Below are 15,719 nucleotides of genomic sequence, written 5' to 3'. Positions count from 1 at the left end.
TGAAAATAGGGGAACAGATTTGAAAAGCTCTTTGCCTCAATGCTACAGGGACCCTGGCATAAAAACACACATGCACACACATTAGAGAGCAGGCTCAGAGCATCCCAAAGCAGGCTCCAAAGTGATCTTACATCAAAAAAACTTTGTGCTGACAGTGGCAAACAAGTGGATGGTGATTTTTCATAAATAGCAAAAATTTTGCAATATCTTCCTTTTCTTCCCATTTACTTTGTGTCTTTTCCCAAAGTTTGTTTTTTGTTACGTTTTTGTGTTTTGTTTTTTTAATCTGATGTGTGGTTTAAGTACTAAAGCTAAATCAAATAGGAAATTACACAGTCAGCACCAGTCAGGAACTGAACCTGGGTATGTCAATTGGTTTGTGGTACCCAAATTCCTGGAAGAACAAAGAAAAAAATTCTTGCTCCTTAAGTTAGGACCACATCCATATGTTTCCATTGTCTTTTTTTACCTTTACAACTAGAGGTAGAGTCATTTTATCCAGTATCTAAAACAGCATGATCCAGTTATATTGTTATTACATTAATATACAGTATCCATCTCATCACAGGTATTGAAAGTGCATGGAAAAAGTCTAACCAAGCCAATTCAGTGACAAGTAACAGTGTACCAAACATCATATAAACACACCCGCACCCACACTCACACCTAGTGTGTATACGTATTTATAGATTCATTTACAGTATCAGAGTGCTGCTTAGATCCAGTGGCATGTGCAGAAATATCAGGCAGTTGCTGCTTCTCCTTCTCATATTCTCTTCAATTCTTTATTTCCAAGATAGATGGATTGTGGTCCAGGATTGCCAAAATTATCTTGTCCATATACTGTCGCAATCTGTAATTGATCTCTTCTTGTTCTTTGAGGGCTTCCATGAGCTAAAACACAACAGTTCCAAGTTATTCCTGAAATATTCTCAGTATTTTATGTAACAGGCTGAAATTGAGACAGGTGAGAGACCAGAGCCTGTTCAGGATCACCAGTTCCTTTTGTGACAATTTTCTAACTCAACCTCCTCCCTGTATCTGTATTAGAAACAATTGCTGTATGTTACAGATCTTTGCTATCAAACAAGGTGGTGAAAAGTCATCTCCAAGTCATTTGAAACAAGGTCTCCATCTAATGTGCCAATCCATCCTGCATCCCTACCATGGATCAACTGCTTCATCTCAGAGCAAGGAGTTTCATGATACTCAATTTTTTTCATAACAACTGAAATCTCAAGGTGTTTGCATGAAAGGCTGCTGAACAGAACAAGTATTTCAGTGTTTTGCACCAGGAAAAATATGAGCTTCCTCTGGATCATGTGCATACTCTCTCTCAATAAAACCCCTAAGCATCCTCTACATACTCCACAAGAATAATGCACTTGATATTCAATGTTCTATATTAAATACATGTGTTTCACCAGATTTTTGGGCTGTAAAAGGCCCTTCAACCTCTTCAAAGGAAAGGATTGCTTTGCTTTTTATCTCTGAATGTTTAGTGCCCAACTGACAAAGCTGCCAAGGCATGTCAGAGCACCAGATCCTCCTACAGCTCATGTTATTTGCCTTTCCATTTTCTTAAGACTTCACAGAAGTCCCACCCTGAATCTTTTCTGATCATACAGGAAAAATGACACAATGGAAACAGTTTGTGCAGGTTCTGTGAGATTTTGCTGAGTCTGGGCCACAGCTTTCAGGCACTTTCCTCCTTTAAAGGGGGAGTGCTGGATACTTCTCACATGAGCCAGAGCCACAAGATTGAGTGGGACAAAGTCAGATTTTTCTCGACAATAGCAAAAGCCAGTTTGGTTTTCCCCAATTAGGGATCAAAAAGTAAACAGCCTCTCCTCAGAATGCTCTGGTTCAGCAAGAAATTAAGTTCTCAAGTATATATTTCAAGGGCCTTCACTTCAAGGGTCTGCCCAGGAGCTAAGGCTGACAGGTCAGACCAGTACAGACCAAGTAAAAAGGACTTTTCTGTCTCACAACTTTTCTTGATGAAGAAATGGGAAGTTCTGTCTGTAAGAGATAAAGCATCAAGAACAAACAATTCCTTTGATCTCCTTCACCACTAAACTGTCTTCTTCCCTGGTAGCTCTCATGTATCATTGGCCTGATCTCACAATCTGTGCTGGAGCTCAGAGGAAACTACACCAGCTGGACTCAGCTCACAGACAAATGGGTCTCCCAGAATATCTTTCAAAGCATTACCAAGTTATTATTTGCAGACAAGTTACTTTCTCCAAGCTCTGCTACAGGGAATATATTGCTCAAATGTATATCTAAGTGAGAGCTTGTTACTGAAGTAACTTAGAACTAAATCTAGAACAGAAAGTAAAAATTAAAGTAACTAGCAATGGCCATTTTTGTATGAAATTAGTGTCCTACTCTCACATTACTCTGCAAGATACAAGATATTAGAACTGTAAAACAGTTCAATGAGATTCTAATAATTCAAATTTTTTGAGAGAAAAAATGGGACAGTTATAATATAAGGATACCAAGACAGTGTTAGATTTAAGGCAAACTTCTAACACCCTTGAACACCTAGCAAAGCACAATTTTCTGTTATTCATTTGTCAACCTCCGATATTTGAACCCTGACAGTTAATTACATTGAAAATTGCTTATTCTTGGATGTAGTACCTGATTAGAAAAGCACATTTACCTCATCTCTTGATGCAGAATCGATTTCAGCAGCCAGTGACTGGGCTTTTGTTTGTGTTGCAAAGAGGTTTTTAGCTTCATAAAGACTGAGGCTTAGAATCTGTCCATTAAGATCATCATTTTGGTCACGAAGTTTCTGATTCTCCTATTTAAGGATGAAAAGAAATTGTTTTATGAGTTCTTCCTACAAGGTTTCATTTAAAAAAAAAATTAGCATCACAGGTAGTTTGGATAACATACAGGGAGGCTGCAGCTGACAGCAATTCTTACCTCCAGTGACAAGGCCTCCCTGCCTGAGTTTTCCTGGGGCATAATTTACATCACCAGTGCAGAGAGTCCTGCACAGATGCAATGAGACTCTTGGGCTTGTGTGAGAAGGGAGGGACAAAATCTGAAGGCAGAGTAGAGTGGCTGGGCATGTGTTTTTCAAGGTATTCCTGTGCATGTGCTGTGCACTGAGAGGCCCCTCCCTGCTCACCTGCTTCAGCCGTTTTATTTCGTGCTCCATCTCCACCTCTCTGGTTTTGGCATTGAATTCACTGAGGCTGGAGGAAGAGCTTCTCCCACGTCCAGGACGTTCACACTCCAGCTTGTACAGCTGCAGGTGCTCCAGCTCCTTCCGCAGGTCCTCGATGAGCTGTGGGCAGCAAACAGGTTCTGTCTGTGCAGCCCTCCCTGCCAACAGCCCCCTCTGCACTCAGGCAGAAGCATTCCCTGAGCCTGGCTGAGTCCTACAGCACAGCCTCTTCCTCTTCTTACCTTGTATGCAGCACAGGTCCCCTAAACTGCCCCACAGCTGGCAATGGCTGTGACTGCTAAGCTCATGCATAAGAAGCATATTTTCCCTTTCAAACTGAGTATAGGAAGCCTTAGGGCACAGTTCTCAAAGAGCTGTAAATCCTTTTGGTCAGGGATTGGCACTTATTAAGTATTCTTGCTCTGTGGGCACCCTTCCCACAGAAACACAACCCAGCAATGGCTTCACTGGATGTCAGTGTTCACCCTGTCTGCCCACCCTTGCTCAGAGCATTTCCATGCAGGTGATATGTGACTGCCTGGCCTGACATCTCTCCACACTCACCTCCTGTGTGGCTTCCCTCTCCTTGTTGAACTCCAGCCTGTTCTGCCGCAGCTTGTCCATCATCCTCTTGTACAAATCCATCTCATCCTTCAGCCTCAGACTCGTGTCTTCCAGCCTGTCTGACATGCGCTGCCTCTCCTGGAACAAACCTGAACTTCAGAACGGGCTGGCAGGAGCAGGACCTGCCCTCAGCTGCTCAACATGAACCTACAGGCACAGCTGGCCAAAAACTGCCTTGTGTCTCAGAACATTCCTGCCTCTAAAGGTGACCACTGTTCCAATTCCATTAATAATCTTGTTTAGGGTAGGGAAATTTAAGGATGTAGGCCAAACACTCTAAGAGTTTGCTCTCACATAAACTGCTGTTAAATTGCTCAGGGACTCAGGAGTTTTGTTACCTCATCCAATCTCTCTGTTTGGGATTTCAGCCGTGTGACAGTGCTTTTCAGATCACCATTTTCTTCTTCCAGCTGCTGAACCCTGTGTTAATAACAAAAATCTTACAGCAAATACCTCTTCAAGAATGCAGAACAGTGTGCTCTAAAAAGGCATCTCACTTGCACTTGACAGAAAGACTAAACAGGGAAAACCTTTCCACTCATAGCACTTGTGCATGAGTTTTTGCTTGTTCGTTTTTAGGACCCAAAATGCAACACTGACCCTCAGATTCTTGTGATTCTAACAACAGGTAGCTGAAAAAAAAAAGATAAAAACAAACGCAGGCACAAATGCTTGCTAGAATTGGTCATGATTCCCTCCTTGAATCCATGCCAAATATCCAGCTAAGCTGTCTACATGGGCCATGTGGATTAAAGCATTAATGTAAAGCATCCTCCAAGCTTTTGGGCATTAGACATGTGACTGCAGAGTTACTCTACAGAGCTGCCAACCTGCCACCATCTGTGCACTGTCTGCCCACTGAACAGCCTACATTCACAAGCAAAGTAAGAGCAAGGAAAAAAAGACCCTTTGCCCTGTCCAGGGTGGCACGAAGATGTTTGTTACCTTGTATTTAGCAGTTCAATTTCAGTGCCTTTCTCTTTTTCATACTTGCTGTAAGCTTCTCTATGTCTCTTTATCTCTTCTTCCAGAGTCTGTTCTGCTGATGTTTCTTGGTCTTTCAACAGTTCCTCTAGCTCATGAACTCTAAGGAAATCAGATCTCATTTCAGTAACAGCTTCAGAAACAAATTCATTGTCTCTTTCTTTCCTGCCTACTCCTTTATTTCACTCGAATTCACCATCTCTCTTCACATTTAACCTCTCCCAGTATCTCTCATATTTACTAATAAACACAGAATTAAGTAGTATCAGTTTATCCATTATTCTTTCAGTCTCACAAAGCTGGGACTAAGACCCAGCCTTCTGCTCTTGCTTGCTACATGCAAGGAGAAAAGCCCCAACCTCCCAGGGTAACCTTGCCTACAGCAGAGGAGTTCTCTCTGTACAAGTCAGTAATATCTCTGTCAAAAACACTTGTCTGGAGGCCTCTTCTTGCTGGAAATTCAGCTAGGCAGCCCTATTTTACCAGGACTTCTCAGATGAAGCCTTATTTCATCTGTCAGCATTAAGGAAGAAGACTTGAGAAATATTTCTTCCCCACTGTGCTCTAGCTTTGCTCTGACATGGTGGAGACCTGGCTCTGTGCTTTATCACCTGTGAACCAGCTGTGTGTTCTCCTGTTTCAGTTTGCTCTTCATGTCACCATTTGTCAGGCTGTCATTCTCCAGTTCTGTCACCTTCTTCTCTAGGTATGTTACCTGGAAGGACAAGTGGAAAAAACTGAGTTTGATTCTCTCTTCTAACACCCCTTCATTGTTCCTGAGTACTTATTAGGAACATAATTAGGCATTTAGCTACTCTGCCACTTTAAAGGAGGCATATTTCTCTGTAAAGCCAGCAGCAAAATTAAGCTCCACAATTCTGAGTTCCCCAGACCCTGCATGTTCCTTGAAGGTGATCACTGCAAATACACCATAGAGAAGTCCCAGCACAATGTCTAGATTTGTGCTTGCTCAGTTCTTGCATTACTGCCAAGCAAAGTTGCAATAATAATGGAACATCAAGGACATTTTGAATATGCTACTTCAGATCATGGATAATTCTGAGCAAGACTTTCATCCCCTATGCAGGGCTCCAGCTCCAGTTGGGTACATTACTCACAGGGCACAGAGATTCTCACCTTTTCAGTGATATCATTATCACAGGAGTCTATACTGTCTCTGAACAAGTCTTCTGTGCTGCCATTACTACTGCTGAAGTTACTGTTGTGGAAGAGTTGTCTGAAAGATCAGAAGGATAATTATTTTGCTTGATGAGGAGGGAGGACAAAGAGCCTGGCTTCAGACTTTGAACATCCCATGGTAAAATCTGTGCAATCATTTCAGTGACAATTAAAACTGTTTAAGCCCAAGTCTTACAAGAGACTGGTAGCTAAATGAAGTCATACTGAACACAGTCAATGACATTAGTTCTACGGAGTGAGTTCTTTGTTGCTTTTGATAGGATCTGCCACTGGCATTAACATAGTTTAAAAAATACTTGTCTTATTCACACTATGTACTGAATTGTATTTGCCTTATTACAAATTTAAAATAAGGTCACCACTGTACATTGGTTGGTACAATTAAGCTAGAAAATTTCATACAGTAAGAACTTTTAAAAAAAAAACAGAAAAAAAGAAATATCAAGCAGTTCCCACTGCAGAACAGTGTCAGAATATGTAACACTGGAGATTATCTAAAATGTCCTTGAGCCTTACAGCCCTCCCCAGCCCAGGCTGGTTCACTCAGTCAAAGGAAGATGACAATTCTCTATGTCCTTTTTAAAGGGGTGCTCTTGCTTTCCTTTACATTTTGGCAACAGCAGCAAGGCCCACATCATGAGGGTTAAAGAAGCAGCAGCTGGACTGATGGAATGGAAGTACAAAGAATACATCAGGCAGACAAGGAAGCAAAGACTACATTTTTAATAGAGCTCTTTCCAGTTCAGGGGCTTACTCCAAGACTAGCAGGGGCTTCTATATTCTGCAACATTCATACCAAAACACAGTCCCCTATCCTTAAAAACTTATCTTGGTACATTTTTGTTTTTCTAAAATTATTCCTACTTTCGTCTCCCACTCCGACTTATGGAATTGTTATGGCTGATTCCACAAATATTCACAGAAAACTTGAAGACTCTTACCTTCCAAAAGCTGTGCTTGATATTTTCCTGTTAGGGCTACATGGATACAGAAGGAATGATACAGGAATTAAACAATTATTTGATTCAATTTTAATTGCATAATGAAATATAATACATTTTTTTAGCCAAGTCAAAAGATGATTCTATGGACAATACTCTTTAACAACTGAATCAAAAGCTGAAATAACTGAGAATGCAAAGATGAGTGAAGCCACAAATTACTGTGATCATTAATAAGTCAATTTTCAAATACTGTTACATGTAGCAGAGATTTGTCAGTGTAAATCAGAGCGAAAACTAACATTAGAAACACCACAAAGGGACACCAAGTTAGTGATGAACATTTATTCTGGATTTCCAGTTTTTAGATGATTTTATGAACAGTTAGTTTATCCTTCCCCATAATGCTTCCCAGTTCAGCACAGGAACTGAGGTCTTTCCTCTTTTTGCAGTTCCCTTGTGCAGCCAGAGACTGGTGTTATCTGAATAAGACCCCTTGCTGCAGACAGCAGCACTGGAACCAGATCAAAATGCATCTCTTGGTAAGAGGATGTCACATCTCTGTGTGCACAGACACAGCTCTGGGTCAGGCACAGCCAGCCTCCCCCAGAAAATTCCCAAAGCCCTGGCAGGTCACGGGCTGGATGTTGGCAGACTCTGCTATGGCAGGAACATTGCTCATGACCCCTGCTGTGCATCACAAGAAGCAGCAGTGCAGTGTGCTCCATCCCAAAGATCACTCCAACAGGCAGGACTCACATCCAGTTTCTAGGGGGAGCTAAAATCCCACTAAATAATTCCCTTCAAAACTCTAGGTGATTGTTGAAAGCACTTTCTAAGTGCTCAGCACAGCTTTGGAGTGATGGAGTGGCAGAGAAAGAAATGTAAGGAAAAAAACTGAAATTGCAAACAACTCCAAAAGTAACTTCTGCCACAGGATTCATCATTTTTCCAAGTTCCCTTGACATCACAGGACCCCACAGGAGCCAAGTGCCTCTGCTGACCAGTAGCTTTAGGAGAGGTGTATGTAAGGTTATGTGCATTAGCCAAGGATCTGGAGATCCCTCCTTCCCACCTGGAGAAAGCAGTAGCTAACTGTAGATCTGCACTAAGCAGCACAGCAGATCCCACTTCCTGGGAAAAATTCCTTGAAATATCACTCTCACTCTGCAATCAAAGAGCTCATTGGTTAAAATACTTGAGTTTAGTAATGATGTCTACACCTTAAATCAGAAAAATATTTAACAGCTGATGAAGAACAGCACTGTGGTTTGGGCTACAAATCCAAGTCTAAATTTCTCACTGTTTTGTAAGAACAATACATGTGTAGGATGGAATGGGATACAGAAGGGAGAGGGCTCGCTCTCCCTCTCCTCCTGCTATTAGCCAGTCCCACGTCAAGGGGGCATTGCCAAAAGCAGTGCAATAGGCTGCTTACCTGTTTGCTTTCAAGTTTTTCAGCCTGGCTTCCAAATCGTTGAGGAGATTTATCTTTTTGCAGCACTGTGAGCAGTAAACATCCAGTAACTCGCTGTTATAAACATGTCTCATTTTTCGGGGGGTTTGGCCAGCACTGTTTGCAGGAAAGGAGAGATGTTACTGGCTGTAGCAACCAACCCACAACAGGTTTTCCTTGTGACTGTGTACCAGAATCACAGATGAGGGACTTGAAGAACCATCTCTAACCACAGCTAATCTATGTTAGAGCTGATGATGGCCAGTGCTACTCTTAGGGCAAGTCCACCTGTCTGAGCTGAGGCCTCGCCGAGGGCGTGGATGTCAGGGGGTGACACTGGAAAGAATCAGCTTGGGTGACCAGAAGAACAGCAGAAGGTACATAGGGTCCACTGTGATGCACACAGCAAAGGCAGCTACAAGAGTATATTCAACCTCAGCAATGTCCCCTTCTCATCTTGCCCATCTTCCCACTAGAGCCTGGCATGCAACCTGAAGAGTCTTCTCTCCAAGAGAAATGCAGGAAGATGAAAAATTGAGTGATCTGGTAAGAACTCACATGAACCCCCTCAGATGGTAGAATGAAAGGAACCCTGGAATGAGGAGGAAGGGAGAAGTGGACACAGGTCTCTAGAGTAGTACCTCTTGGCATGATAAAGAGAAAATAAAACCAAATGAAAGAGCAACCATGGCATGGTGTGCACTAAGCCCCAGGAATGAGAATGGAAAGTGCTGCATAAACCTGAGGAAAGAGGGGATGAAAGACATGAGCCATCACCATAAAGAGGCAGTGGAGAGGGGTCTGGCTCTGCATGCATGACAGAGGTGGCCAGGCTGGATTGCAGAAATGCTGGGAACAGAGGGGAGCTCGTGGGGGTGGCATGCAGAAGGGAAGGATGCAGTGAGCTTGTCCTGTGTTAGCAATGAAGACAAGACCTCTGTGTGCTATTGATCCAAGCAGACCAATCCTAGAGAATCTTCATGCTCAGCTCTCCCCAACCCTGCTCACCCATTCCCTTGCTGGGGCAAGCACTGTAAAATCTGGACCTGCCTTGGCCACAGGATGTAAGAGCTGCAGAGACTGAGGAGACATGCAGGAGGCAAGTGCACTGCTGTGGCATTTCTAGCTCCTAACAGACAGCAGCTACTTGCTTATTTATGCTTCCCAAGGCATTCCAAGTCAATATGATGCTTGTTTCAAATAACTCCCTCAACACATTGCAGCAGTTCCCCTCACAGATTAGTGCTAATGACCTGTAGTATCAGACCACTAAACAGAAATAGCTCTGTTGTAAGTCTTCCCTATATCAGGGTGGGTACATAATGCTAAATTGGCTTCTTTCACAGCAGATCCCTTCCAATACTGGCCCTGAACTGTGGAATTATCATCTGCAATACAGAGAAATCTCTACAAGCAAAATAGCCCATTTATTTCAACAGAACCCAATACAGGTTTTCAGAAATTACATATTTGCTATAGCTCTTATTATTAAATACAATCTGTCAATTAGAGGGCAGGAAATTAACTGGTAACATTTTGTTTTTAAGGTGACTCTATCTAACCAGTATAAACTCTGCTATGGTCAGAGAAGAATAAAAATGAACAATTGTTTGTTAATGAATAAGGAGCAACCTGGAAGATACAGATGAGCCAAGGTCAGAGTAGGCGTTGGTTCTGGTCTCATCATCAGGGCATGGGCTACTGGGAGTAAAATCCACATCATCTCCTTCCCCATAGTCTTCAAACTGTTCTTCATTACTGATCAGGGAGGCGGTGGAATAAGTGGAGAGGTCAGATGCTGCAGAAGGGTTGTGAGGACTTGACCTGAAACAAGAGGTCAAAACATCTCGAAGGCCGACTTTGATACACCTCACCTCACATGGAACCTTCCACCTCCACAGGCTGTCGCCTCTTTGGAGCTGTAACTCACCTTTGTGCTAAACCCCTGAAGTGCTAAATGTACCTGATGTGAAGCTGACAGAGTGCCTTGAGAGACAATAGCATGAGAACCTATGAACAAGGCACCTGTGTGACAAGTTTGGATCAGCACAACCATTTTGCTTTAAAGTGCACACTTTGATGATCCTCAGCCACCACTTCCATGTGAAGACCACATGGGGATTTCTGCTCTGAATGCAGGAATCATGCAGACTGCTCTGAAATGCATGGGATAGTGAGAGGAACATGTATAAGACAGAGGCTGTCACTCTATTCCACAATCAGAGAGTTTCCCAGTAATTCCAATATACTCTCCCACACCCCAGGAATTCCAGCCATTCTCCTCTGTGTGGTCAGAAAGAAACTTCAGCTCACCACTTACCAGAGAGTCACTAAAGCTACTGATGTGACTAATGGAGGCTGGGTTCCTGCCTTTCCTTCCATCAGGATAAATTCTGTCTTTCAGAGGAGATATGGACCATAAGAAAAGGCTGTTTAACTACCAGAAAAGTACCTAAATTGATGTTAAATGGGTAGGGAATGGCAAGACCCTGTGACTTCAGAGAAAGAGGGCACACAGGTAAACAGATCAGCAGAGTCAGGCATCATAAGAAAGCAGCTGGCAGAGCAGTTTTGAGCACATCAAAGCTAATAAAACAGAGCAAGGTGGCTGCAGAGGGTGCACAGGGTTCACCTGCCCAGAGTCCAGACTGCCCTGTGCAGTGCACCTGCAGAGGGCAAGTGTTTTACACAGGTTTGCTCAGCTCCCAGCTTGGTGAGGCATTCAAACAGACAAGCCAGTAAACTCACAAAGAAGTTCTTACAAACAAACTTCTCCCTATGGAAAATACACCTGGAAGACCTGAAATAGATGCTCCAATTGTGAGGCCCTGGCATAGCCCAACTGTTCCCTCTACAGCAGAATCCAAGGTCTCTGAGTACAGACCAGGCACTGATGGAATGTGCTGGCACTTTATGCAGATCAGATTAAGTTTTTCTCTCCCTCTGCTTCAGTGCACAGTGCTTGTATCTCCAGCTCCATTAGCTGAGCCACAGGGCAGTAGCTCCCAGGTGACACTGTTCTCCAGCAGATCAACAATATTTCCTCCTAAATGTCTTCTGAGTCTACCTTGAGCCTCTCAACCTCTCTACAGGGAGAGTCCTCTTCTTGTAATACTCCACTTGTGAGCTGTAAACAAGAGATGCACCAGTGTTCCTTTGGTGAATGGTGCAAGCATCATTTGCATATCCCTTCCCTCCAAAAGCAATTAGTTGCAGAGGAAGCCTGCCAACATTTCAGATGTATGCTCTTTTGTTTCCACTGTTTTGATGAGATCCATTTATAACCTGCAACTCATTTATCTAATTCACATTAACAGAAATTAGGGCAAGTCAAGCCAGGCACACTATTGAAGGATGAAGATAGGAATACTCATACAAGAAATAGATCAAACTTATCTAACAATGCTCCTTGGCTGAGGGATTAGTGAGAAGCTCAACGTATCACAGTCACATTTATTCATAAAGTGCTGCTGTGCCACGGACATTCTGTGTATTGACAAGTTCTGGGAGGTTGTACAATCCTACTGCTATTTGCATCTCCACTGCAGTTATACCAAGGCAGTTTGGGAAGAAGCTCCTTGTAACACTTCCACCAAGATTAGAGGCCTAGGAATCACACAGTCATTTGCAAAAGAGCTGCTAAAAGCAACTGATTTTACTCATTCTAACACTTTCTGAAGGGAACTTTCAAGTGCTTGGCACTTTTTTGTTTGTTTGGGTTTTTTGTTTGTTTGTTTTTAAAGGTAATCTCCTTCTTCAGAGCAGGATGTCACAGGGCTGACACACCAGACACACAACCCACCTGCTTCTTCAGCAAGCAGCAAAATTAATCTCTCTATTGCCTAAAGTATAAATAGCTCTTTTGCCTCTTGTAACATAAAAGCATGAAGCTTCTCATGCTTCCTCCCTACAGATTTACTGAAGTTGAGGTCTCAGAGGATAAACTGAGGTTTATCAGCAGTAGCACAGTAGCTCTTGGTAGTTCCTGCCTGCCCTGGAAGGAGGGCACAGGAGGCACAGTGCCTTGCCCACCCCCTTCACAAGAGCATGACTGGAACAGCTGGGAAGAAAAACATTTCAAACACAGCATGGGAAAAAGTCAGTCACCACAAAGATGGGGCCTTGGAGAACTGGGAATGGCAAGCAAAGAACACAAGTTGATAAAGAGCTGATGAAAAACTGTAATTATCTTGATAAAGTCTCTGAGGTTGCTTGAGCAAATGGGAGAAGGGCAGAACTCAGCTAACTGAGAAATTCAGCAGGAGGGCAGGAATGAGGCAGCACAGGGAGCATCCAAAGAGGCCCAGGAGAGAGAAGAAAGGCTGCCTTAGCAAAGAACAAAGCTCAGGAGCACAAATCAAGATGACAGGCCAAAAATAGGGAAGACAAGGCAGAGGCTTGCAAAGCAAACTCAGCTGAGCTCTGTCCTGTGGAAAATACATGATTAAACCAAACTAGGTCCTTCCCCCCACAGTCATCTTTAACCAACACTCCCAGGTACACACCTGGAAGAGTCAAGTTAGGGTTACAGAGACACTGGTGTTAACAGCAAACTATGTTACACACACACATGCCAGGACACCCTGTGTTACACACGATTTACTGCTGCACAATGAAGTTATGGAAAATTAGAAACACAAAGAATTAACTTGGTACATGAAGTTGCAAAGCAAATCAGCAGAGCCCACAACCAGATGTACAAAGGACTACAGCAGTATTCCCCATACTGAAACGCTTTGCAGGAAATATTAATTCCAGCACATAAAGCTTATGGCAACAGAGAAGAACCTGTGTTTTGGGGGATGCTAATGCAGTGATCTGCTCTGGAGAGATCCAAGGCTTTCACTTCACCACACAACACACAAACCCTGTGAGTGCTCACAGAACGTGCCAGAAGGAGCCAGGACTGAGACTACCTAAGCCACTTAGAGAACCTGGACATCCATGCCCCTTATGTTGCAAATGAATGTGAAGTTTCCAAATCCATCAGCAGGGAGCAGCCACACCAAGGCTCCTGGCACAGGGGCAGCACTCACTTGTCACCGGGCAGGAAGAGGCCGCCCAGCAGCCCGTCCTTGTCCTCGCTGCGGCACACGTCCGAGGCCTCGGAGCTCTGGGCGCTCTCGATGGCACTGTCCATGTCACACTCATGGTGCAGCTCCTGCTGGGCCAGAGTCATCGCCTCCTCATCGGCAAACAGCTCGGGCTCGCTGCAGCCGCTCTCGCCGTCCAGGCAGGCACAGTCCTGGATTGCACCGCCCTGCGAGGAAAACCCACAGGCAGCTCAGATCAGCGCTCGGGGCAGCTCAGAGGATACAGCAGAAGCAATAAGACACTCCCTGGATGCCCTGTAAGAGTGATACTGAAAAAAAGCCATGAAACAAAAAGATGACCTGCTTTACAAAGTCGGTTCCTGCAAGCCTGTACCTTGCAGAAGGGCTCAAGCACTTCACAGGAGAGGACACCACACCCAGCTGTAAAATGCAATCAGTTTTACCCCAATTCACTAACAAAATGTACTTGAATGTACTTATTTATTACTTGAAGTAATAAACAAAAGTTTAATAACAAAATTAGGCATCTTTTGAGAGATGATAATATGTTAGTCACCAAAAGTTAGTCCTCTGACTAATATTACAGATTAAACAAAAGCAAAACAGATAAACCTAACAGTTTACTCTGTATTTGAAGATGCACAAGAAATTGTAAGGTGCAAAAAGAATTAGCAGCCATTTAATTGTTTAGGGTAAGTCTTGGTGATAATCAAAGATATATGAGAGCAGGAAAAAAAAAGGCAAAATCATCTCTTCCTGCTTCCTGGAACCACATGTCTTGATTAAGTATCAACTAAAATAAGACATCATTCTCATTACTGCAACTCCTTGCTCTTGCTGTTTGCCCTCTCCCTCCCTTGGAATACTAAGAATAGCCAAAAGCTGGGTTCTATTTGCTTGTCCCTGAGGCTGAAATAAAAATTCCTAATTGAAAAAATAAAGGCTAAGATTTTACTCTATCCTTTGATAAGCAGCCACACAATACTGCTTCGACAATTCCCATCCAGCATGGCACAAATAACCCAGAGCTGCAGAGCAAGTCCTTACTCAGAGCTCCACTCCAAAGCTGGAAGCTCCACAGGCAGCCTGACCATCGAGCTACTGCCAGCAAGTGAAGCTTTTAAAGTTGAGTTCATTGGCACAAGGAATGGAGCCTCTTTCCTTGAGGGATTTATCTGATATAGCTGTCATCCCCCCCAGGAATCCTGAGGCACTGGCACTATCACAGCACTCCCTGCCCTGCTGGGGAGCACGTCTGCTGGGACACTGGCACCCCTTGCCACAGCTCAGCTTCAAGTCCACTCCCACAGCTCCTGAGCACCCTTCTGCTGGAGCCAAGGAGGCTCACACCCCCTTCTGCAGAACCAGTGATGTTCTGTGCTGATGACACAAATTGCCTTTTCCACTTCAACAGGAAAAGAGTCAGTCAGAAGCTGCAGCTTTCCAAGATTTGCAGAAACTCTTATTAGAAATGCAGGTCTCACCATCCACCTTTTTCCTGAAATACCAATTTATATAACTGTGAAATCTCCTAGCATATGGAGGCTGAAGAAATTCCAAACAACCCCACCTGCTCAAACCTCATTAACTAATGAATACCCCAGCAGGGAAAAGGACAGCACTGCCTGCTGTGTTTGAAACTCTTGGTACACATTCTCAGCAGACACCTGGATGCTTTTCTAGCTGAGCTTTCAAAAGGCCTTCCAGATTAACAAGCCAGTGAGACACCCAGCACTATTCAAAAACCCTTTTCTTGCTTTTCTGTGTCAGGTTTATTATGCCTGAAACCTTCCCGAGGTATTGCTTCAAGAGATGTCCCAAAGGATTGATCCTCGGTGTATTTCATGCAGTGCTTATTGAAGCCATGCTGCCTGGTGCAATCAAACTCACAGCTCTGAGCCACAGCCCCTCATCCCCAGCGAGCTGAGGTTTGGCAGGGCAGACAGCAGCCCTGAGGCTGCCACGCCTCAGCCCCGGGTTCTCCAGCACATCTGACACACCTTGCACCCTCCCGAAGCAAGGACAACCCACTGCTGCTCTCTGCACAGTACCTACAAATAGCATGGGCAGAAAGTCCTTTTTAGTAGGTGTCGAAAAAGCAAAGATTGCCAAGAGCAATTACAATGTTTCAGAAGTACCCAGAAGTGTTTATTTATCTAACATTTTCCCGAAATTTCCTCCCCCACGCTGAGCCTCACAGGCACAGACATTATTTTCTTAACAAGTTTAATGCAATAAAGCCTGACTGCTATTATGGAATTGCACCAGCTGGT

The 15,719-nt window shown here is 43.7% G+C and overlaps 1 protein-coding gene across 5 annotated transcripts in view; it reads right to left on the bottom strand.

Annotated features, from left to right (window-relative positions):
* Positions 1–271: 271 nt before the first annotated feature.
* The window catches only part of RAB11FIP4 (RAB11 family interacting protein 4), a 105,608-nt gene continuing 90,160 nt past the window's right edge, over positions 272–15,719 (bottom strand). For 2 of the 5 annotated variants that reach the window (XM_079323605.1, XM_079323607.1), the window contains 12 exons: positions 13,429–13,652; positions 10,025–10,216; positions 8,375–8,509; positions 6,937–6,972; positions 5,933–6,032; positions 5,407–5,510; positions 4,757–4,897; positions 4,150–4,231; positions 3,752–3,889; positions 3,149–3,307; positions 2,672–2,815; positions 272–894 (listed from right to left, as the gene is read on the bottom strand). In XM_079323605.1, coding sequence (XP_079179731.1) covers positions 778–894; positions 2,672–2,815; positions 3,149–3,307; positions 3,752–3,889; positions 4,150–4,231; positions 4,757–4,897; positions 5,407–5,510; positions 5,933–6,032; positions 6,937–6,972; positions 8,375–8,509; positions 10,025–10,216; positions 13,429–13,652 — 1,572 coding nt within the window. In that variant the 3' untranslated portion in view covers positions 272–777. Of the gene's footprint in view, positions 895–2,671; positions 2,816–3,148; positions 3,308–3,751; positions 3,890–4,149; positions 4,232–4,756; positions 4,898–5,406; positions 5,511–5,932; positions 6,033–6,936; positions 6,973–8,374; positions 8,510–10,024; positions 10,217–10,445; positions 10,549–13,428; positions 13,653–15,719 lie in introns of those variants that run through there. The other 3 variants (XM_079323606.1, XM_079323609.1, XM_079323608.1) reach the window with 2 other exon arrangements.

The sequence above is a fragment of the Erithacus rubecula genome (assembly GCF_903797595.1).
Source record: "Erithacus rubecula genome assembly, chromosome: 20".
NCBI lineage: Eukaryota > Metazoa > Chordata > Aves > Passeriformes > Muscicapidae > Erithacus > Erithacus rubecula.
Note: the sequence above shows the minus strand (reverse complement) of the source record. Positions and strands in the feature narration are given on the sequence as shown.